General features: G+C 35.2%; 4 protein-coding genes across 5 annotated transcripts; all 4 read left to right on the plus strand.

The window, feature by feature from the left end:
* Positions 1-491, plus strand: LOC144567105 (uncharacterized). Its single transcript, XM_078317159.1, has 2 exons — positions 1-90; positions 195-491. Exons 1-2 carry the CDS (start codon positions 1-3, stop codon positions 489-491), a joined length of 387 nt encoding a protein of 128 aa, XP_078173285.1.
* An 817-nt stretch (positions 492-1,308) lies between these two features.
* LOC144566974 (monooxygenase 2-like) lies at positions 1,309-4,981 on the plus strand. The gene is made up of 6 exons (XM_078316984.1): positions 1,309-1,766; positions 2,264-2,410; positions 2,621-2,692; positions 2,941-3,106; positions 3,822-4,050; positions 4,346-4,981. Exons 1-6 carry the CDS (start codon positions 1,693-1,695, stop codon positions 4,852-4,854), a joined length of 1,197 nt encoding a protein of 398 aa, XP_078173110.1. The 5' UTR covers positions 1,309-1,692; the 3' UTR covers positions 4,855-4,981.
* A 2,960-nt stretch (positions 4,982-7,941) lies between these two features.
* Positions 7,942-9,616, plus strand: LOC144567358 (uncharacterized). Of its 2 annotated transcripts, XR_013515402.1 has the most exons (5): positions 7,951-8,123; positions 8,649-8,740; positions 8,844-9,221; positions 9,396-9,472; positions 9,543-9,616. XR_013515402.1 is itself a non-coding variant. In XM_078317481.1 (4 exons), exons 2-4 carry the CDS (start codon positions 8,689-8,691, stop codon positions 9,398-9,400), a joined length of 435 nt encoding a protein of 144 aa, XP_078173607.1. In that variant the 5' UTR covers positions 7,942-8,123; positions 8,649-8,688; the 3' UTR covers positions 9,401-9,616. The 2 variants fall into 2 exon arrangements, 1 of the variants encoding a protein (XP_078173607.1); XM_078317481.1 differs by having other exon boundaries at positions 7,942-8,123; positions 9,396-9,616.
* A 4,006-nt stretch (positions 9,617-13,622) lies between these two features.
* LOC144567653 (monooxygenase 2-like) lies at positions 13,623-22,172 on the plus strand. The gene is made up of 6 exons (XM_078317821.1): positions 13,623-13,981; positions 14,318-14,464; positions 15,084-15,152; positions 15,272-15,437; positions 20,879-21,110; positions 21,494-22,172. The coding sequence occupies exons 1-6, from the start codon at positions 13,908-13,910 to the stop codon at positions 22,018-22,020; spliced, it is 1,215 nt and encodes a 404-aa protein (XP_078173947.1). The 5' UTR covers positions 13,623-13,907; the 3' UTR covers positions 22,021-22,172.
* The last annotated feature ends 2,248 nt before the right edge of the window (positions 22,173-24,420 follow it).

A 24,420-nucleotide genomic window follows, 5' to 3' on the forward strand; every position in this document is an offset into this window, starting at 1 on the left:
ATGTCATGGGGTGGGCTCTTGAAAAGAAGAAAGTTCCAGTACGTTACCCTCATCAAGGATATGTACGACGACGTTGTGACTAGTGTCAAAGTATGCGATAGCAAAACCAATGACTTTCCTCTTAAGATAGGATTACATTAAGGGTCAGCTTTGAGCCCTTATATTTTTGCCCTAGTGATGGACGAAATTACAAGGGACATACAAGGGGAGATCCCTTGCTCTTTGCTAATGATGCGGTGCTGATCGACGAGAGTAGGATAAGAGTTGATAGGCAACTAGAGTTGTGGAAACACACTTTAGAATCGAATGGTTTTAGACTTAGTAGGACTAAAATCGAGTATATGAGGTGTGAGTTCAGCTGTGTCAGGTTGGATGATGGAGATGTCACTTTGGCTGGACAAGTAGTGCCTGGGAAGGACACCTTTCGATATTTGGGGTCGATGTTGCAAAGTGATGATGAGATTGATGAAGATGTTAGCCATAGGATATGAGCGGGGTGGGTCAAATGACGACATGCATCTGGCATCCTATGTGACAGAAAAGTCCCACAAAAACCCAAAGGCAAGTTCTACAAAACGACGCTCAGACCTGCGATATTGTATGGTGAAGAAATAGTTGGGTTACTAAAAGACAACACGTTCAAAAGATAAGTGTAGCAGGGATGCGTATGTTGCGGTGGAGTTGTGGCCATACAAGACGGGACCGCATTAGAAATGATGATATACGTGGCAGACTTGGGGTAGCACCGATTGAAGAGAAGATCGTCCAACACCGCTTGAGATGGTTTGGACATCTCCAACAGAGGCCTCCTCAAGCACCGATGCGTACTGGAATTACAAGGCGAATCAAAAACACAAGGAGAGGCAGAGGTCGGTCACGATTGACATGAGGCAAATCAGTAAAAAAGGACTTGAAGGAGTGGAATGTATCTAAAGAGTGGGCTTCGGACAGGAGCGCGTCGAAGCTAGTGATCCACGTACTAGAATCATGACCTAGTAGTAGTTAGAGATAATTTAGAGGTGGTATTATAGGTCTTATGTCATAGGACTAGAAATTTGGAGTCAAGGATGTAAGCTTAGGACTTTGACCTATACGATTGATAATTTAGGTAAAATATATTAGTACTAGTACTAGTACTATCACCATCACTATCAATTTCAATTTCACTTTCATTTTTATTTTTATCACTACTTTATTTTATGATTGTGATTGGATTTCACTTTTAGCCTACTCCAATTTGTTTGAGACTAAAGACTTGATTGTTGTTGTTGTTGTTATAAATCAATGAACACTCAATTTACTTAAATCAGATAACTGTCTTTTTTTTTTCTATTTAGAAGTTAACAGTGCTGACTTCACGAAGCCATGTGCGGAGAAATTTATAACCAAATTAGCAAAAAACATTCGCCTATATTAGCAAAATCTTCACGCCATCACACTTGATTTGTTATAAATAGAGTAGCCCAACTGGATCAAATGGGAAGTTAAGTTTGTCATGCGAGGAACAAATCAAATGTCAAATACTAATATGTAATATAAGGTGAAATTTTGTGACCCTAGAATTTATTTACCTATCCTACAATCCATCAATATCATATCAGCAGTGAGCTACATATAGATAAAATCGCCTCTCTTTAAAACCATTTCATCTCTTTTCTTTCATCACTATAATCTCTTTTTGTAAAACTGAAAATGGAGCCTGTAGAAGATATTGTAATAGTCGGTGCTGGCCTTGCGGGTCTGGCAACCGCACTTGGACTGCAAAGGTACGTGTTTAATCTATCTCTATATGTCTCAGTACCAGTTCGACTCTGCAATACTGACTACAGAGGTTGAGTGCTATCTGTAAGTTCCTGTTCTAGCCGATGTCAGGTTTTCAATATTATTTGTGTTGCAAAGTAAGACCTCAAATCTAAAAGGGTTGGGTTGGGCTGCATTTGGCACTATGTTACTGGTACAGTTTCTTTTCAATTCCTTTACCAGTATTAAGTTTAGCAGAAATGTCCCATTTTTCTCCAAAATCTGACTTCTATCTCCTTACTGAAACAAAAATGCTCAAAATCCTATTTCAGAATTATGCCAGTAAGAAACTCGAATCCATCATCTCTTAGTGTTTCATCATCGTGCCTATTCCAAGGCAATAGGCTATTAGGATATTTTTAATACATCAAGTTAATCGCAGTTCTTATCCAGCTTCCTACATTGGTTTTCATTAATTCAATCCTTGTTAGAAAATAAAAATGATATGATTATGTTTTAATAGGAGAGGAGTGAAGAGTTTGGTGTTGGAATCTTCACCAGCAATACGTTCCTCAGGATTCGCGCTTGGGATGTGGACAAATGCTTGGCGTGCTTTGGATGCTCTTGGGATCGGTGGCAAGGTCAGAGAACATCATATCTTGGGGGAAAGGTACATTTGCACTTTATCTGAGTTTCAAACCATACCATGTTGCACCAGATTTTTTTTTTTTAATTAAGAAAGAAAAACAAAAAAAAGGGGTAACAGTTTAGGACCCAACTTGGTATATTGTAGTAGGGTTCTTGACAAAACTCTTATGTGCTAATATCTACTAGTACCAGGACGGATTATAAATGCTTGATTGTGAACCTTTTTCTGTAGGCTTGTGGTGTTATCATCATCATCAGGAGCCACTTCAGCAGAATTGAGACTAAAGGGAGCTCAAGGCAAAATGTAAGCAACAGAACTGGCTTTTAATACCTGTAACACAAACACCTTTTTGAAAAATAACAAATTAACAACTCATGCCTCCTTTCTAAATTAGCATATTTGTGGTGAGATATAATACCAGTGTTAGAGTTGATGATCCAAAAATTAAAATCAGAAAAAAATAGCAAAAGAATGTACATTATAAAACAATGTAATTGAATAGAGTTGAACTTGACAATTTATGATTAAGTCTTCTTTTTTTCTGTTTGTAGTGGAAAGCATGAATTCCGTTCTGTAAAGAGGGACTCCTTGGTTGAAATCTTAGCAAATGAGCTACCCAAGGACACAATTAGATATTCATCTAAGGTTGTTCTAATTAAAGAGGATGGCAATCTTAAGCTCTTGCACTTAGCTGATGGCTCTACAATTAGAGCGAAGGTACAACAAAACCATGTTTTATCATAAGTTCCTACCTGGCTGAAATACATGTATACAAAAAAAAAAATTAAATAAAATAACCCCTAAATTTAGTTGCAGAAAAAAAAGAGAAATTCTGGGTTATAACAGTATAATTTGTACAGGTCAATTAAAATTCCTTACTCTCAATTCCCAAGTTTTATATTTTTTAGAAAAAAATCACTAGTGTTTAGATAGGTAAGATTCTGGGCCATCTAAAAACAGTGATTTTGTACATATCTAAAAAAATAGTAAAAAATTTCCAAAAAAAATATATAATTTGATCTCTAAGCACATTTTAATATGGAGATCATGTTGAGCGGTTCGGATTGACTATTTGAACTTTGAAAATAAAGAAAAAGATGTGAGGCATGATGCGGATCGACTATTTGAACTTTGAAAACAAAGAAAAAGATGTGAGGCATGATTGGGGCACATGGGGCATTTTAACTCTACTAAAGTTAATTTGCATTTTTTAGAAGCTTGGCCCAGATACATGCAAAGGATACTAGTTTTATAGCTTGACCAGCTAAATATCGTAAAAAATGAAATAATGGGGTTAAAATCACAAATCCGTAAGGACCATAAGTGCACTTGCATTAAAAATATACAAGTGACCAAGTGGTACTTGCAAAGCCTGTAAAACGAAACCAAAACTTTCATCTGACTAATTTAGCAAGCTCATGTACAACAACAGGTCTTAGTAGGATGTGATGGAATATATTCACTGGTGGCAAAATACCTAGGTCTAAAGGAGCCTGATTTCTCAGGCCATTTGTCAGCAAGAGGATTTGCTGAGTACCCAACTAATCATGGAGTTAAACCCGAATATCTCCTAATTACTGGAGGTGGATTTCGTGCTGGTATGTTACCCACCTCAGAGAGAAGCATTTACTGGTTTTTTACTTGGAGACCATCTAAGAAAGGTATATTTTTGTTCCCTCTGTTGAATTGCTCTTTAAGTTGCATTCCACAAGTGGACCACAACTATAGTAGTGACCATTGCATGATTTCGTAGGTCCCACAAACTATATCTAACTGATGGAAATTTTTAAAAATATTGGATTTAGTTGAGTCAAAATTGCATATTAAAGATTAATTGAGGTTTAATTATTTAATCAAGGATATATACAGGCAATGTTGGGGCTAATATTGGGTGCATATGGGCAAAACCAGGTAAACTGTTATTAACAGTAGTAGACTTATGAATCAAGTTTGCAGATAAGATAGATCAAAACACAACAAAGATGCGAGAATTTATCATAGAAAAACTAACAACTTCAAAAGCCCCAAACGAAATCATCGAAGTGATAAAAAAAAGCGAGATGAACAAGGTGTTGTCAAGCCACTTGAGATATCGGTCCCCATTCTCTCTCTTAAATGGAAGCATCACCAAAAGAAACATTTGTGTAATTGGTGATGCCCTCCATCCTATGACGCCTGATTTAGGCCAAGGCGGTTGCATGGCACTTGAAGACAGTGTTATTCTAGCAAGGTACCTGTCAGATAGTGTTTACACGGGAAATATTGAGAAGGGTATGGAGAAATTTGCAAAAGACAGGAGGTGGAGGTGTGCAGAGGTTATTACAAGAGCTTATGTTGTGGGGTTCATACAACAAAGTAGTAATTGTATTGTGAGTTTTTTGAGGGAGAAGGTTTTGGCCAAGATTATGGCTAAATCTCTCCTGAAGACACCAGACTATGATTGTGGGAAATTGCGAAATTTTTGATAGGTTGTAATGATTAATGGAATTGGAAAACTTATGAGATTGTAAATGTTTTGTTAGCTTGTATTTTTTTTCTCTCATTTTTGGAGCATACATGTTTAGCAAGTTACCTTCATTTTTTAAGCACACCTGTTTCGAGTTTGTCTTCAGTTTAATTTGCTCAATGTTGTGCCATTAGCTTTGTCTGCAAATTGAAAGAAAAAAAATTAACCTCGTGTCAGATTTTGATTTTCTAAAGGATTTCATCATAACAAAATTCCAAAAAAGAAAAATCCCACTGTACTTTTGTGACAACTTGCAATAGAAATTTGTTTGAGGTAATAAGTTTAGTAAAGAAAGTTGCTTAATTTAATGAAAAAATAGGACTTGTAACCCACTTAAGTTCACAGAATCCTTATTTTTTTTTTTGTAATATCTCCACATCAAGTTCATTTTTTTTAATTTGCGTTCATTTTAAATTTCGTATATATAGCAAAAAACAAATTAGTCCAAGCTTGTTCCAGCTTTCAGTCAATTAAGATTTAATTGTATACATTAAATTTGATCTAATGCCTTATGCTTTAGAATCAATTGCATACATGCAAACCGAACCCAATTTTGATTTGGGTAACAAATGCAATGTTCAAGACTAGTGTTCCACATTTGACAGAGTGAAAATTTTATTGTTTTGAACTTTTGATTTCTTAGTTTTTTCAAGAACACACATCAACAAATAACAGCATACCTCCAGGCACCAAGATTGGGCAACACAATGTATGAATTATACCTGAAGCCGCTTATGCACACATGGTGCTCGACTATTGCCTCTGAGCGCAAAGCCAATTCTCTGTACCTCCACCAGAAAAACAGTACTGTCCTTTGGCCTTGGCTCTACCAGCATCTCTTCCTCACCTTGGCCACTTATTAGTGCATCTATGTGGACCCCGAAACACTCAACAATCGCAAGGCAAAACTTGATCATGTTTGGTAGCAGGGGCGGATCTTCAGTAGCATAGTAGCATAGGCTCTTTCGATTTTGAGTTTTAATAGTGATTTATTGGTACGGATCGACTTTGTCTCTCTTTGGAAATTTTTTTGCTCCCCTCTGAATATTTGATTTGTAATTTGAGTTAAATTTAGTGTTAAAATCAAAATAAATTTTTTGAATTATTATTGGTAATATTAATTATAAGTTATATAATCATAAATTATAAGTCAGAGTATTAGAAAATATAAGTTAAAATATTTTTTTTATCAATTACTTAATTAGTTAATGGATTTAAATCCGATAAATTATTTACATCTGATTTGATATTTTTTTTGTCCTCCAACCAAAATTCGGGATCTGCCCTTGTGGTAGTGCATGATGCATGTATAATAGGCTGCACTGGTTTAGTTGAAGGAATATCACTGGCAGGGGCGGATCCAGGATTTATATCAGGGTAGGGCACTAATTGAATTCAAATAGCTAATCGGATTCAAATCCATTAACTTATCGGGTACAATACTATATTTGTACATCTCACTTTTATTATACAATAAAAGCATACAAAAAATAAAAGTAAATTGCAAAATTAATAGAATTAAATTGTAAATTCAAATATTACACAACAAATAATGTTACATACGTGATAACATAAAACAACAATTAAGAAGCAAAGATATTTGTCAAGAATAGAAACCGAATCAAAATATCGATAATATACCATCTTATAGTGACACACAATAAATATTTGAACAAAAAGGCAGAGAAAGGTAGGCATTCACATCAGCACATGTATACCTATGGAATGGCAATTGGGCTTTTGGTGAATATATAAGATGGAATATATAGGATGGAATGCCATGTACACAAAGAAAGTAAATATTTGGGCTTTCAGTGAGCCCACTTAGTCTAAAAATCTGAAAAGTTGAATATCTTATATAATAAATTTGTGGGTTCCATAATCAGAATTGTCTTCTTCACTTTTCTCTTCTTCTCTTTCTAATTTCTTTGTACAGCCGATTTTGGCCGAAGCACAGATATTTGTTTTAAATCAATTTTTTTCTCATAATAGTGACTGATTGGGCCAAAGCAATGGTATTTTTGAACTAGGGGTAGGCACTCCTTTGAATTAGGGGTAGGCACATGAAAAAATTATTACTAATTCTAAAAAAAAAAAATCAAATTCAGGGATAGGCACTTGCCTATCCGGTAGATGTTGAATAAAACCCGTTAAGGGTATACCCGCCCGTACCCGCCAGCTAGGGTACCCGTGCCCGAGCCCGAGTATGGGTCGGGTACTCGGGTACGCGGGTACAGGCAAAAACCAGACCGGACCCGTTATTTTAGACCAATACCTGAGTTTACCCTACCCGAGTTAATCCGTACCTGACTAAACCCGTACCCGACTACCCGAGTACCCATACCCGTATATCCGAGTACTGTTCATCACAGTTCAAAATTAAAAAAATTTGATTTTTCCACCCAAAAAAATCAGAAAAAAACCAGAATAAATCAGGAAAAATCAGAAAAAACCAGAAAAAAACAGCAAAAAAAAAAAAAAAAAAAAAATACCCGTACCCGCCTTACCCGTCAAGGGTACACGGGTAAGGGTATAGGACGGGTAGGGTATGGGTTTTGAAAATTATACCCGCCATACCCGTACCCGAATACCCTTGTACCCGAGTATACCCGTACCCGAGACGTACCCGTACCCGAGACGGGTATACCCGGGGTACCCGTACCCGTACCCGCCCGAGTTGCAAACCACTACCTATCCGGCTATCCCTGAGCTGCAACTGAGATTGATTTTCGGGTTCATGCGTCTAATTCTGTGACAACGGGCCTTAAATCTAGATTGATCAAGTTTGTTTTTCATAATGCTGACAACGTAGAAATTTAGCGCTTGAAGTTCCACTTCTAGATTCGCACAGGCTAAACCCTAAACCCCAAATTCATATCTTTCAAGTAAATGTTTGGATTACAACCGTCCGATCGAAATCCGGGACAATTCGGTCACGGAATGCACGGCTTACTTTAATAGTCGTGCGGATTCTGATTGGACGGCCCAGATCTAAACATAATATTTCTGTAGATCCGATGCCACCTCCACGAACCGTCACTTTTAGACCCGCTTTGTTACTCCCGTCTCTCCGTTTCCCCCGATTTTTCCTCTCTCGGTCCCGTCTCTCCTGTATCGTTACTTCCGTCTCACGAGCAACTCCGCCCCCACCTGCTCCCTCTTGCACCGCTCCTCTTCCTTCTCGTTATCTTTTTCTACTTCTATTACTGCTTCTCCGGTTCGGATTTGGTAATTTAGTATTATGATTACTCTACGCCATATTTTGTTTAATTCTTCTGAATACAGTGTATATGTGGTATATGTGATTGAAGAAAAATAAGCAATGGTGAGATTGTACCAATGGGGGCATTCACACGTGATTTAGTTTTTGTTAAATTTCAAAGGCGGTTTGGAACAAAAATTAGGTTGTATTTGCTAAAAAAGAACACCAATAATTTATCACTAGAGTTAACAAAGTATCAAGTATGATCACGTCATGACTTAATAGTACCCACAACTCACCAATAAGGATGGGTACATTCTCAATTTAATTTTTCTTTCTGCAATTTCTTCACCCTGTGCAGCAATTTCTGTTAGTAAAGGTGTTTGTCAATGATGAAATTTTAGGATTTGCATAGTTGAATCTTGTTTTCTTGTACAGTTTACAGTGTTCAATAAGTACCTTTTGGGTTTAGAAAAAGTTAATCAAGATGTTAATTTATATTGCTTCTTTTCTTATATATGGTTTTATTGGAAAATTTTGGAAATATTTAGGTCTGAAGGATAAATAGTATGATTTGTTGGTACATGTACCATGGGTTCACAATCAGATGAAAATGCTAGCAACATGGAGTCGGATTCACAAGGTTAGTATATAATTAATATTTAATTAATTGGTGACCTATCCTTTTGTCAGAGGGATTGCTTAGATTTAATGAACATAGCATTGATAATATTTCTTCTTGCTAGAAACCATGTCAAACAATATTGAAGATGGTACTTCTGATGACAATCAATTGTCAGAATATGAAGTTCATGTGGCAAGGCGTTATAGTGTTTTGATGAGGACATTCCATGAGATTTTTTCTATAGCATCACACAATGAACAAGCATATAGGTATGTGCTTGGAATGGCGAGGGAAGTCATGTCTAAGGTGGAGGAGCTTGTTTCCGAAGAAATTCAAAGTGATCAATTAGATGGCAATCAGTTACCTAGAAATGACACATCTAAGGTTGCTTTGGAAGCAACATCTAGAAAGCCAACCGGTATAAGGAAAAAGGACAACGAGCCAGGACAATGCCGGTATCCAAGCTCTTTTGAAACAAACAAGAAAAAAAGAAAGATAGGTTAGTGGCTATATAGATTAACACTTCTCTTAATAAAAGGATAGGTCGCCAATTAATTAAATATCAATTGTATGCCGTACTTGTTAGATTAGATGGTGTGGCCGTGATAAGTACATGATTGTTTCTCCTCTATATTATTAAACATGACTTAATTATTTGTTCTTCACATTGCAGGTTGAGAGAAGTAGAGTGGCTTTCCTGTGTAGATGAAGCTTTTGGTTTAGCTATCTGGACATCGTTTAATATTAGATATTACCGTTTAGCTTTTGGTGATATTTTGATATTTTATGTTAACAATTGTGCAACTATTGCAACTGTGACAAAGATTACTGTTTAGGTTGTTTTGGCATCCAATGCTTGTATATGGGTACTTGGTCTAAAATATTTTATGAAAACTGTTTTGGCATCCAATAATTTCTGGTATATTTGTATTTTTATTTAAATTAATATTGTATTTATTTGATTTTCAGAAACTATTTTCAGCCTGTTTGAAAACTTTACAGAGTGCCATTTGTAAATTCAATATCTATATGTAGCAAGGTTCTAAATAGCGATTATAGCGGCATAGCGGGGAGACAAAAAAAAAATGCTATTGCGAATAGCGTAGCTATAGCAGAAGCTATCATACATAGCGATTTTCCCTTTTCAAACTTTATATTCTATATTTCTATTAATTATCAACATAATCAATATTAGAGAATTGATGTAACAACTAAATGACAACTAATTTAAGTCTATACTTTTTATCAATTACGCAAATAAGAATGAAAAAAAATCTAAAAAGTAACATTATTTAATAGTTTATACTTCATGGTATTACATATTATAATAGACAAAGAGCAATTAATTTTATAAGGTAAATGAAGTCAATATACATATTTAAACATTTTATAATTATAATAATAATCAAAATCAACTTTCAATTGAAACGAACGATAATAATTTTACAAATGAATATTATAAAAAGAGTAATCAAAATGAAGAATTAGTATTTGAATATTTCTTGATATAGAATGATAGAATAAATCACAAATAAAAATAGAAGCATAAAGTTTGGTTTAGTATACTTATCATAGAAGACCATGTAGTATTAGAAATAAGAATAGAAGTACAGAAGTCCATATAAATTGCAAAAAAAAAAAAAACCATATAGCATAGTGGTAGCTATAGCGGGTCTCATATAGCGGTAATAGCGGTCAGCTATTATAGCTATAGCGGTCGTAGCTGAGTTAGTGCAATTTTATCTCATAGCTTAGCGTTTATAGTCCGAAAAAGCTATAGCGCCGCTATAGCTAGCTATTTAGAACCTTGATATGTAGGATTGTTGGATGGAGTTGAATAAGTTGAGAAAGATGCTGTATTAAATGTCCTATAAACAATAGATAAATGCAAAACCTAACTCAAGATCAGTAGGGAGTTATTCTTATTTTAATAGTCCTAGTTGATCACATTTTTCTGGTAATGCTTAAAATTGGGGTTTAACTAATTATTCAATATTTCTTTTATGTTTTTTGGATTTTATTTCTTTACGTGTTGCAAACTATTGGAATAAGTCTCAAGTAGTTAAAAGAAGGAATTTCCATGCATTTCCATTTTTTTCAGATTTAAATTGGTTTTTCTTTGTTTGGTCAACATAAAAAACTTGACTTTTCTAGGGTTTTTGAGAGCTGAAACTAGATTGGTTGTATCTTCTAAACCATTATCCTGAAATCTTTGATAAGAATCAAAACAAGTATATTTGGATGTCCTTTATGCACTGCCACAACCTTGAAACAATTTCAAGATCATTAGGGACTTGTGATATTCTTCATGAAACTGCCTAATTTGCCCCTGGGTCCTTGACAGTAACAGTCCTTTTGATTATATGTGTTCAATTTAAGTTACATTCATTCAATGAATTTAGACACATATTTGTGATATAAATGATATGCATTTATACTTGAAGAAAATGAATGAATGCACTGAGTATCAATATAATGAAGTTTTATTTCTATACCAGTTTTACAGTTACATGAAGTTTGACTTGAACAAATATTCAAATAAAAACCTCTGCTACTTGCAATTACAAATACACTAATCAAATCCTTTGCTACTTGCAATTAAACACACATCAATAAACTGTAACCCATTACACTACCTCTAACTTACACATAACTAATGATACATATTATCAAAAGTTACATAAAAGAAAAAAAAAAAATCTTGTTTAGCTCTTGATCTCCTTGCTGAAATTCATTTATTGATCTTCTTGGTAATCTTCATTTGTGCAAAATATGACGTGCAAACTAAGATTTCTGTTAGAATTTTAGATGTAACTGTACCAGGTAATTGTTTGATTTATATGTGCAAGAGCCATTGTTTACGTAGAATTATCATAACAAAGTTGGAGAATTCAATTAAAGATCCATTTATAAATTTATAAATTCAAGGAATTGGAAACTAGGGATGTATATATTGTCCAATGTGCTGCCAACTTTAAAAAAATGCTAACTAAAATGAATTCGGTAATAAAACCACTATATCACTTTCCCGTGCTCCTGCGTGAATACTTGGTAGTTGGCCGAAATTTTTATTCTTACATAATCGAAACAAAAAAAAAAACCAAAACACCTCCGTTTTGAGGATTTTCACATTTATTCAGACAACACAACCAATCTGCGGCCCATTTATGATGGACTGCAGTTTAACTTAGAGGTCCTCAAACTCTAAATATATTCAATATTTTAGTGAATTTTTTGTGCTTCTGGGGAACCTCTAAACCAATCTGCGGCCCCTCCATAAATGGGCCGCAGATTGGCTATACAACCCGGATAAATTTCGAAATCTCCAAAACAGAGGTGTTTTGATTTATTTTTATTATTATGGTATTAGAAAAAAATTCGGGTAGTTGCTTCTTGACATTTTGATTAAATTATAGAAAAAAAAATATACCTTGCCGGAATGAACAATGTGGTCGAGTAGTCGCCTCGTCGACCTCGGAAAATGTCGGATAGTGAGTGGAACCCTGAGGCACGGCATCTGAGTGTGGACATTTCTCTACCTTGGTTTTTATATACATAACTGGCATGTGCAAGCAATGTCTGCACACATTGGACCGGTATGTAAATAATGCCTGTGTGCCAGCTAATATTAAAATTTTGTCCAATATACTGCCAACTTTGTATTTTTATTGTTTCTAAATGCTAACTAAAAAAAGTTCGGATTTTATTATTGAATAGTTTTAACATATATTTAATTAGAGTTTGGCTAGTATAACATTAGTGTCATTTCAGCTTATATAACACCAACTCTAAAACCTATCAAATCGACTTCGAACGATAAATCCAAACTGGTTTACATTATGAGTGATGCATTTATATACACATTTTTTATATTTTTGAGTTATTTTAGTATCAAATCAAGCGGTAAAAATATTGAAAAATTAATGTATTAAAATTAACTTAAAAACTCACACATTTGACCGCTTGACTTAATACTAAATAAATTCGAAAAGTTATAAATTTTGCATGTAAACGCACAACTAATGAAGTAGATCGGTTTGAACGGTTTGGATTCACCGTTTCAAGTCGATTTGATAGGTTTTAGAGTTGGTGTTATATAGGTTGAAATGACACTGATGTTATACTAGCCAAACTCACTTAATTATATAAAAATATTTAAATACGAAAAATAAAATTATATTTAAATTGATTTAAATGCTCCGCAAGATGTGAAGCTGAAGGGTGCAAATTGACTGTTACATGCTCCACGAACTTTAAAAGAGAAGGAAATGAGACATTTTCATCTTCCTTACCTCTCAAACAAGCAAAAATTTCCCTCTCCATTTAATGTGGAGTTTTAATAGTTTTATGATAAATGATTCGTTAATTAAATGGACTCAAATTCGAAAGCACGTCCTATCTAAAATCAAATATCGGCAATTTTAATATTTTATTTGGAAATATTTTCACAATTATACTAATGTATCACAGAAGTCAGAAGTCAGATATATGTTCAAATTATCCTCTACTTTTAACATGATATGAAGGAATTGTAGCAATTCTTGTAATATTACGGTTTTCTTTAGTTTTTTTTTAAAAGAAAAAAAAACTATAATGTTGCTAGAGTTTTTTTTTTATTTGATTTTTTCTCTCAGTTTATAGTATTTCAAATAAAAATACTCAATGAAACCACATAAATGCTACGGGGTTTTTTTTTTTTTTTTTAATAAAAAAAATCATTTTTTTTAATAATGTTAAAGTTAATTTTATTAAATAAAAATTTAGACCATCATGCCTTATTTTGTAAAGTTTTTTTTTTAATTAAAAAATATATAACAAAAAGCCGGATAAGATGAACCACAGGCCACCCCTTACCCCATTTATTTATTAAAGCAGCTTCCAAGAAAGAGGCTTGGGCCTTGGCATACCAGTCAACAAAACCTTCCTCCTCTTATCAAGTTCACCCCTTTTCTCAGTTAAGTTGTAGTTCCTACTTCCTAAAAACCAAACTAAAAAAGTTCAAAATCCTTTAATTCCTTAAAGTAGGGAAAATAATCAGACCCCTTGATGATCTGACCTTCTGCCTGACTCCAGCAGACCCTGCTCACCCCACCCCCACACACTCACACACACAGACATAAGAGTTCCTCTGTTTCGAGCATCAATCACTATTGGTTCTTCCAATTTTAACTAGTCAGAATAGCGAATGGAGGCAATAGAAGATATTGTCATAGTCGGTGGTGGCTTAGCGGGGCTCGCCACTGCCTTAGGTCTGCACAGGTAATTATTTCACAAATCAAGTAGAAAACCAACAATTAAATCATGATGACTTTCAAAACTATTGTAAAAAAAAGGTTCCCCTTCCTCCTCTTGAGAGGTTAGTGTGTATGAGAGAGTTAAGTTTATAATAAAGGATAAAATGAGAAATTTATAAATTTAAAATGCATTTTAATAGGAAAGACAATAAATTGGGTAAATTTGTGAGGTTTGAGATTTAGAAGAGTAAATATGATGTTATAAATTTTATAGGGGAAAATACGTAATTTCGAAGTTTTTGAGGAGTATACCTGAATATTACCCTAACTTTGATACCATCCTTCTTTTTGTTTTAATCAGGAAAGGGATTAAGTGCCTGATATTGGAATCATCACCAGATCTGCGTACATCGGGATTTGGATTCGCGATGTGGACGAATGCTTGGCGTGCAATGGATGCCCTTGGGATTGGTGACAAACTCAGAGAGCAACATGTGTTGGGTAAAAGGTGAAATTCTTAGTAGACTTCCATAAAATTTTATGTTTTTATGAGTCAAGATGTATGTACTTCTACGAAAAACAAAAACTATATATGAAGGCTGTTTGAGGTTTATGTTTGTACATTGCTCTGGAACTTGTATCTAATCAGTAAGTATGTACTGGTATAAAATGAACCTGTATGCAAGCTCTGTTAAATTCCAACACTTCATACTGTTAACCACTACATGACTACAAAGCATATAGATCAAGCATGCGACAAACAGAGGTAGGAATCATCAAGAGACTTCAACAAAAAGTGGTTGATAGCTTATTAAATTAAAAAGCATATTGAGTGATAATCACCCTTTGTATTAATTTATATGGAAAGATTCTCTGATTAAGTTGGTATAACAAAGATCCAAATTTTAATAATTTCTTATATTTTGATGTGTTGTCTATGTTTAGTTTTGCTTGGTCCAATAGATGTTTCTATAATGACGTAATGATCTTGTCTTTTGATCTTATCTGAAAAATTCTTGTGTAACTTCTGATGGGTTTGTTGAAATATCTAATTTTGAGAAAATAACATATTTACATACATAGTGAACACTCCGAAGTTAATAGTTTCTTATTCAATTTTGATGTAGGCTCACAATCCTATCTACATCTGGCAAAATTTTGTCAGACAATAGTATATCAGGAGTGAGAGGGAAAAGGTAAATGGACAATGGATTTTTTTTTTCTTTCCAAAAATGGACCGAGTAATATAATAAAAAAAATCAAATTTTTTTTTTTTGAAAAAAAATGTAATACAATAATTTTTCTGCTTCTGCAGCGGATTCCAAGAATTTAGGTGTGTAAAAAGAGACCTCTTGTTAAAGACATTAAACAATGAGCTTCCCACTGACACTATCAGATATTCATCAAAAATTGTCTTAATTGAGAAAGATGGAAACCTCAAGCTCTTGCACTTGACTGATGGGTCCATAATTAAAGCTAAGGTACACACATATATTGCATCTATTATTGGAATTATCCTTATTTAACTAAGCTGTATAACTTTATTTTGTTGATGGAGACGGTAACCTTACCATACCTAATATTAAGAGCATATTAGAATTAGAAAAGATCTCAAGTCCCTTGAAATTTTTACTTCTACAATTATGTGAAATTATTAACTTGCAGTCAATCGCTTGATCACATGAACATGAATTAGATCAAATCACACTGTCTAACTGGAGGTTATTTGATGAAACACACTATTTTGAGCATCTGAAATATTGCTAATACAACAGTTAATTACTGTTAAGAATCCTACCTAAATCTGTCAATAATCCTATCAATCCTCTAAGGATTTCTATCTATCTATGGCGTCTCCTCTCTGCTCTACTTTGGAAATTTAATCAATTAAATTATCCTTGTAAATATTGTTCCTTATTTAGAAAAGCTAGGTTACAGTTGTGTATATAAACAGATGTATATGGCTCAGAAACAGATATCAGTTTTCAGAGAGAAATTAACTTCTTTATTATATCATCTATTTTTCTGTCATGGTATCAGAGCTGTGATTTCACAGACATCTTGGTTCTCTTGTCTTGGTACTCTGTTGAGAGGCTTCTCTCAACTTCAAGGGTGTTGTTGCAACTTTAGTGGGATTCATCTGATACGGGTCTTATTTCTGACTCGAACCAGATCTGTTTTGGTTTGCCTGATTTGTGTGTTGCAGTTTGTATCTCTATAGAATTTGTTTACCTTTAGTTTTCTTTTCCAATGGAATTTGGTTCAAAGAGTGCAACTATTCCTATTTGTTTGAATGGAAAAAATTATGGGCTGTGGGAATTTAATCTTCGTTGTTTCATCCAAGGTCATGAATTATGGGGGTATATAGATGGTAGTGAAAAAAAGCCTAAACCTAATGCGGATAACAATGTAGATGAAACCAAATTGAAGAAATGGACAGCTGAAAATTCTCGGGTAATGAGTTGGATTCTCGGGTCAGTTGAACCGCATATTGGTGTCAATTTAAGACCCCATCAAACCGCAGCCGATATGTGGACATACCTTAGTACTATATACCATCATCAGAATGATGCTAGAAAATACCAACTTGACTTAGAAATCCATGAATATAGTCAAGGACCGAAAAGTGTTCAAGAGTATTATTCAGGTTTTATGTCTCTTTGGCTTGAGTACAATTCTATTTTGTATTCCAACGTGCCCGTTGCAGCTCTCATTACTGTCCAGCAATTACAGGAGAAGAATATGAGGGATCAATTCCTCATGAAATTGAAACCCGAATTTGAGCCGGTTCGACGGCAACTTATGGCCCGGTCACCTGTGCCCAATTTAATTGAGTGCTTTAGGGAATTAATGCGTGAGGAGCAGATCATGAGCACTCGTTTGAGTCTGGAAGAAACCTTGGTAGCAGGTGACGCATCAAATATGGCACTCTTGAGCAAAGGTAATTTTGGAAGTAAAATTGGGAAAGATGTTAAGTGTTATTCTTGTCAAGGTTTTGGGCACATTGCAAAAGATTGCAAGAAGAAATTTTGCAATTACTGCAAAAAGGAGGGTCACATAATCAGTGCATGCCATCGGAGACCACAGATTCGAAAAACCACACTTCAAGCTCTGGCTGTACCTGCACAGCAGGTTTCAGGTGGACAGAACCAAGGTGTATCAGCACAGCAAGTGTCAGGTGGGCAGGGCCAAAGCATTTCAAGTCAAGACTCACAGCAAATTACTCCTCAGGCTGTACAACAAATGATCCAATCTGCCTTGTCTGCTATGGGCCTATCAGGTAATAACACTTCTAAATGGTACATAGACTCAGGTGCATCAAATCACATGTCTGGGGTCCCCAGTAATTTTCTATCTCTGACACCTTATGAGGGTACTGAGAAAATTTCTACTGCTGATGGTACTAACCTACCAATTACGGGTGTTGGTGCAGTGTTACTAGACAACAAACCATTGAATGATGTTTTATTGGTACCAAAACTATCTTCAAATCTGATTTCTGTTGGACAATTGGTTGAAAATAATTGTCATGTGCTCTTTACCCCTAATGGTTGTATGATACAGGACCAGGAAACTGGGAAGGTGAACAGGATGGCGCATAGAAGTGGGCGACTCTTTCTTATTGATGATAAACAAAATCTGTCAAATTCAATTGGATCTGCTTTGGTTGTCTCTCAAACACATGACCCTTGGGTCTTGTGGCATAGGAAATTAGTTCATTTAAATTCTAATAGTTTATCTTTAATGTTTCAAAAAGGTTGTATTCCTAATAAAAGTGTTAGTTCCAGTCCTTGTTCTGCTTGTTCTCTAGGGAAAAGTAAAACTCTCGCATTTTCAGTTAGTACAAATAAAAGCACAAGTCAATTTGAACTTATTCATTCTGATTTGTGGGGTCCGTCTCCTGTCTTATCGGCTGTCGGATACAAGTATTTTGTACTTTTTATTGATGATTATACTAGATTTACATGGGTGTACTTGTTAAAGAGAAAATCAGAAGTTTCACAGATGTTCAAATATTATGTTGCCATGATTAAAAATCAATTTGATTGTGACATTAAAAAATTGAGATCAGATTCTGGAGGGGAATATATGTCAAATGACTTTCAAGCATTTCTATTAGACAAAGGGATTCTTCATGAAAGGTCTTGTCCAGGTACTCCTCAACAAAATGGAGTACCTGAACGGAAAAATCGACATATTTTAGACACTGTGAGAACAATTCTTTTAGAATCTGCTGTTCCTCCTACTTTTTGGGATGAGGCAGTTCGTACCTCTGTATTTCTAATTAATCGTCAATTATCAAAGAATTTGCAAAATGAATCACCGTATTTCCGACTTTATAAAAGACAACCTAACTATGATGTCTTTCATACATTTGGTTGTGTTTGTTATGTTCACCTTCTTCCATCTGAAAGGACAAAACTGACCCCACAGTCAGCTGAATGTGTTTTTCTAGGTTATGCTATAGGTCAGAAGGGATATCGATGTTATGATCCAAAATCAAGAAAAATTCGTATTTCTCGCAATGTTCTGTTTCGTGAGTCTGTTTTCTACTATCATAATTGCCCCTCTCTATCACCAAATATCTCAACATCTGTTTTGCACTTATTCCAACCCTTAATTGAACAACAACTGTCTTCTGTTACCAGTAACCGTTTCAAACCAGGTTTTGTTTATACTCGACAAAGAAAGAAGGTACCCACTACTATGCTACAGCCTGAGCACAAGCCACACAACCAAACCCTGTGTCCTCAACTGCTAAGGGAATTAGAGACAGAAGAAAACTCTGAACTAATGTCAGAACCTGTTCCTGCTGAGGTAGAACCCAACACAAGCCCTCAAGTCGGGCCTGATTCATGTGATACACTTGAACCTGATTCAGATAGACCACATGCGCCTGATTTACTAAACCCTGGGTTAAACCCAGTTTTGAACAATGAAGTTGAGTGGGTTAGACGGTCAACTCGTCCCGTTCAAGCTCCACAAAGGTATGGTTTTCTGGCTGCTATTCCTGTGAATTCTATTCCTGGGTCATTTAATGAGGCAATGACACAAGAATGCTGGAAAAATGCGATGAAGGAAGAGTTAGATGCTTTGCACAAAAATGAAACATGGGATTTGGTTACTTGTCCGAAAAATGTGAAACCCATTGGGTGTAAATGGGTATACACTGTCAAATTAAAATCAGATGGTACGTTAGACCGGTACAAGGCTCGTTTAGTGGCTCTCGGTTATAGTCAAGAATATGGAATTGATTATTTGCAAACCTTTGCACCGGTAGCCAAAATGACCACAGTTCGAATTATTCTTGCTATTGCGGCTGCAAAGAATTGGTCTATTAAGCAGATGGATGTGAAAAATGCATTTCTGCATGGTGAATTGAAAGAGACAATTTACATGAAGGCACCTCCAGGTCTGCCCCTCTCTAAGCCTAATGAGGTTTGTAGGCTAAGGAAATCTTTGTACGGGCTTAAGCAAGCTCCACGAGAATGGTTTCAAACTTTCAGAAATGTTGTTCTATCTGCTGGATTTCAGCAGAGCCCGTATGATCCTTCTATGTTCATCTTTAAGTCTCCGAAAGGTATTGCATTGGCACTTGTTTATGTTGATGATATACTAATCACAGGTGATGATTTGCAAAGCATATCTAGACTTCGAAATACCTTAACAGCTGCCTTTCAAATGAAAGATCTTGGAGAAGCACAATACTTTCTTGGTTTAGAAGTACATCACACCACAAAAGGGTTGTTTGTGAATCAACACAAGTACCTCTGTGAGATTATAGAGAAGGCACAACAACAACATTCTGCTACTGCCAGAACTCCGATGGAAGTGAACCTCAAGCTCAGCAAAGAAGATGGGGACTTATTACCTAACCCAGAGATGTACAGGAGCATAGTTGGGAGCCTGGTGTACCTTACAATTACAAGACCAGATATTTCTTATGCTGTACATGTGGTAAGCCAGTTTATGCATGCTCCTCGACATTTGCATCTAGCTGCTGTTCAGCGCATTATTCGGTATTTGAAAGGTACACCAGAAAGAGGCTTATTCTTTTCATCTGAAAATGATCTCCAACTTTCAGCCTATGCTGACGCCGATTGGGCTGGATGCCCAGACACAAGAAAATCCACTTCAGGATGGTGTGTCTTTCTAGGACATGCTCTTCTAGCTTGGAAATGCAAGAAACAAGATCGTGTCTCCAAATCCTCAACTGAAGCAGAGTATCGAGCAATGTCATTAGCGTGCTCTGAGGTTGTATGGCTTAGAGGGATACTAGAAGAACTGGGATGTGCACAGACCTCACCTACACTTCTCCACGCCGACAACACCAGTGCCATTCAAATTTCAGTAAACCCAGTCTTCCATGAACGCACGAAGCATATTGAGGTCGATTGCCACTACATTAGAGATGCATTCGAGCAAGGATTGATATCACTTGCTCATGTGCCCACCAATCTTCAAACAGCAGATATTTTTACGAAGGCGCTAACCACTACCCGACATGATTTCTTCGTAAACAAATTGATGCTGGTTTCCTTACCATCATCAATTTGAGGGAGGGTGTTAAGAATCCTACCTAAATCTGTCAATAATCCTATCAATCCTCTAAGGATTTCTATCTATCTATGGCGTCTCCTCTCTGCTCTACTTTGGAAATTTAATCAATTAAATTATCCTTGTAAATATTGTTCCTTATTTAGAAAAGCTAGGTTACAGTTGTGTATATAAACAGATGTATATGGCTCAGAAACAGATATCAGTTTTCAGAGAGAAATTAACTTCTTTATTATATCATCTATTTTTCTGTCAATTACATCATATGAAACAACCTAAATATTCAAATAAAGACTTGCACATACAGGACTGCATTATTTTATATTCATAACAAATTACCAAATCAAGTTTCTTGCTCTGACAGGTACTAATTGGTTGTGATGGTGTAAACTCAGTGGTGGCAAAATATTTGGGACTAAAGAAGCTGTCTTTTTCGGGGCGGTTAGCAACTCGAGGTCTGACTGAGTTTGAAACCGAACATGGATTTAAACCTGGATTCTTGCAAATTATTGGAGGCGGCCATCGTGCCGGAGTAATACCCTGCTCAGAGAAAAGTGTCTATTGGTTTTTAACATGGATTCCCTCAGAAGAGAATAGTAAGTTCAGCTGTCTTTCTCTTTTATTATGTGTTAAGGACAATTAGTTAATTGGTTAAATTGTTCCAACAGAAGCATGCCTATTCGAAAGGGTCAAATAAATATATATATTTGCAAAATAAAAGCTCCAAGACAAATTTAATCATCTAAAATATGGTGCAAATCATGGAATAAGATACAGGAAAATGCCAATTTAATTTGATGATGTTCTGAACAACATCATCTGAGCGAAAAAGAGGATTGTTCTTATACACAAATAAAAGTTATATTTTTGAGGGCTGCAGATTTGGCAGAATTTACCAATTTATCCAAGGAGTCTGTTTTCTAAAACTTGAGCCCTGCAATTTTGTTTTTGGGTACTAACCTGATGCCAAATCTGCCAGAAAATGTAGACCAAAGTACAGAGAAAATGAAAGACTACGCAATCAGAAATCTAAAGAATGCAAATGCATCCGAAGAAACCTTAGAATTGATCCAAAGGAGCGAGATGGGTAATGTAATTTCAACTCCATTAAAATATCGATCTCCATTCTCCTTACTGTCTGCAAAAATTACTGAGGACAATGTTTGTGTGGCTGGAGATGCACTACATGCCACGACGCCAGAATTAGGTCAAGGTGGTTGCATGGCCCTTGAAGATAGTGTTGTTTTAGCTAGATGTTTGAGTGAGGCTATCATTGGATATAATAGAGGTGGTGATGCAGAATATGAGAGAATTCAGGGGGCTCTGGAGAAATATGCCAAGGAAAGGAGATGGAGGAGTATTAAGGTAATAACATTATCTTATATTGTTGGTTTTATTCAACAAAGTGCTAATCCTTTTGTGAGATTTTTAAGGGAAAGGTTGCTGGCTAGAGTAATTGCCAATGTATATATAAATTTCCCCAGTTATGATTGTGGAAAGTTATGAAATTACCAATGATTTTTTTTCTAATCTGATCGATCGTGTAAGGATTCTGTTAATTTGATCAATGGATGTGGTAATTTTCTTATTAGTTCCTTAATAAAGTTGTATTCACTTGTTTATTGTAATTCTAGAATATTCATTTATATCTATTAATTTTACTGAAGAAGGCTCAGCGATAGTAGTTCTGAACCGTTGGATCCTAAAAAGTTTCGAGCAAGATTTAGATCTCACGGTTAGCAACAACTCGTTTTTCTATAAAGTCACATATACGTACAGTTGTGTAGCGAGTACTTTTTGATAGTCAATGGGTTAGAACATAGTGACAAGATTCGCGTATTACGGCCGAATTATATCTGAATAATTCGTTTTTTTGGTGATGCCGAATCGAACACCAAATTATTCGGTTGACCGAATTAAATCCGAATAATTCACGAATTTTGCAAACTTTTTTCCGAATTTTCCGAATTATTCGCGAATTTTACGAACTTTGACCGAATTAAACCCGAACAGTATGGATAATATCTGATCTGTATTCGATCCATATTCGAAAAATTAGATGTAGATATCTGATTTGAATATCTGTGTGGATATGGATACTGATATGGTTTTACGTTTCAATTTTTTTTTTGAAGGTTAGTGACTTTAAATGCCAACTAACAATTTCATTGATAAAAAATGTAATTACAAGAGTCAAATGACTCTAATTTATAAATCTAAACTCTTTTATTCTCAATAATTTATCTAAATTACTTTCACCATCTAATCCTACTTATTTATACTCTTAAACACTCTAATACATCATTCTCTAACTCTCTCCATGATTTGATTTGATTTGTTTTCGTTCGATAGCCGTCGCACTCCGACGGTTCGAACTACTCACTGCCGCACTTTGACACGCACCGCCACATTCCGACGGTCCGATCTACTCATTGTGGCACTTCGACGACCGAATCTACTAACCATCGCACTCCGCGATCGAATCTACTCATCGTCGCACTCCGACGGCCGGATCTACTCATCGCCGTGCTCCGACGACCGAATCAACTCACCGCCTCACTCTGATTGTGATGGGTAGAAACTATACGCTCCAAGCTCCGACGATACCGTACTCTCGGCTCTGGTTGGCTCCGCTTAACTCGGCTCCCTCCCCTCTCTCTCATTCTCTTCTGCGCTCAAGGAGTTAGAGACGGGAGAGGGGAGTACACTAGCGTGTCGGATTGAGATCTAGAAGAAAATGAGAGATGAAATGGTGTAGAGAAAGGAGGAGGATAGGTCTCCCAACGTTTCAATTATTTGTATCCGAATAGTAGATATATAACATATATTTTAGTATATATTATGAAAAAGTGAGTTGGGCTACAGTATTTCGCAAAGTAAAGCAAGTATTTTATTTCACGTCAATATCTTCAATTTTTAAATTCAAAATGTCGATCCGAGCCATTCAAGTGATCTCTATATTAAATTGTGCTTGAAGACCAAATTTTACAGTTTTTAGAAACTTATACTATTTTTGTGGAATTTTTTAAAATCATTGTTTTTCAAAAAATCGTGGACCATAAAAATTAAGTGAATTTTTAAAAAATCGAAAAGCCTAGTAAAAAAAATTAAAAAAAATGTAAAATTTGGTCTCCAAACACAATTTAATATGGTGATCAACTTAAATGGCTCGGATCGATGTTTTGAACTTTGAAATTGCAAAATATAATTGTGAAGTAAAACACTTGTTTTATTTCGCGAAGTGCCGTAGTTCAACTCATGAAAAAATTATGTTTTTCACAATTATAATTAGATAAATATTATAAATTTTTATATTTTTTTTAATAAATATCTGATTCGATTTGTATTTGTATGCTAATCCATCTGATATTTGCACCGTATCCGTATTTAGAACAAGAGAAAGAAAAGGGTATGAATATTGTTACCACTATCCGCTCCGTTAATTGTCACCCCTGCCGGACAACGCAATTATCCAGATATCTCAAATTTTTAAAATCCATTTAAAAACATATAGTTATATACATAGCGGCAACTTAATGATTCGGGAAAGATTCAATGGAGTCAAAAAATTCGTGATTCGGAAATTATTCGGATATAATTCGGGAATAATACGGAACAAAGTTAGAAAACAAAGTTTCAAACGAGAAAAAATTGACACTTAGACACTTAATTCCTCTCTAGCTCTTGATTGAGAATTTGACACTTGGTGATTTAAACAAGAGGTGTTAGGAAAATTTTAAATTACTTAATTCTATATAATATTTAATAAATTGTTTAATCATATTAATTTTGAGAATTTGATAGCATAATAATTTATGTAACATATTTTACTTTTAAAAAAAATTTTGTGTAAATGATTTCATTTAGGGCCTGTTCGGCCAGATCACTATTCACGTGGGAAAAAAA

The sequence above is a fragment of the Carex rostrata genome, chromosome 16 (assembly GCF_964058835.1).
Source record: "Carex rostrata chromosome 16, lpCarRost1.2, whole genome shotgun sequence".
Taxonomy (NCBI): Eukaryota; Viridiplantae; Streptophyta; class Magnoliopsida; order Poales; family Cyperaceae; genus Carex; species Carex rostrata.

Excerpts from the sequence above, each read along its gene's own strand:
- LOC144567358 (XM_078317481.1), top strand. The coding sequence starts at position 8,689 with ATGGGTTCACAATCAGATGAAAATGCTAGCAACATGGAGTCGGATTCA. Across the intron at positions 8,741-8,843 it reads CATGGAGTCGGATTCACAAG|AAACCATGTCAAACAATATT; the intron begins GTTAGTATATAA and ends TCTTCTTGCTAG.
- LOC144567653 (XM_078317821.1), top strand. The coding sequence starts at position 13,908 with ATGGAGGCAATAGAAGATATTGTCATAGTCGGTGGTGGCTTAGCGGGG. Across the intron at positions 14,465-15,083 it reads CAACATGTGTTGGGTAAAAG|GCTCACAATCCTATCTACAT; the intron begins GTGAAATTCTTA and ends ATTTTGATGTAG. Across the intron at positions 21,111-21,493 it reads GATTCCCTCAGAAGAGAATA|AAAATGTAGACCAAAGTACA; the intron begins GTAAGTTCAGCT and ends CAAATCTGCCAG.
- LOC144567105 (XM_078317159.1), top strand. The coding sequence starts at position 1 with ATGTCATGGGGTGGGCTCTTGAAAAGAAGAAAGTTCCAGTACGTTACC. Across the intron at positions 91-194 it reads ACGTTGTGACTAGTGTCAAA|GGACATACAAGGGGAGATCC; the intron begins GTATGCGATAGC and ends CGAAATTACAAG.
- LOC144566974 (XM_078316984.1), top strand. The coding sequence starts at position 1,693 with ATGGAGCCTGTAGAAGATATTGTAATAGTCGGTGCTGGCCTTGCGGGT. Across the intron at positions 2,693-2,940 it reads AAGGGAGCTCAAGGCAAAAT|TGGAAAGCATGAATTCCGTT; the intron begins GTAAGCAACAGA and ends TTCTGTTTGTAG. Across the intron at positions 4,051-4,345 it reads TTGGAGACCATCTAAGAAAG|ATAAGATAGATCAAAACACA; the intron begins GTATATTTTTGT and ends TCAAGTTTGCAG.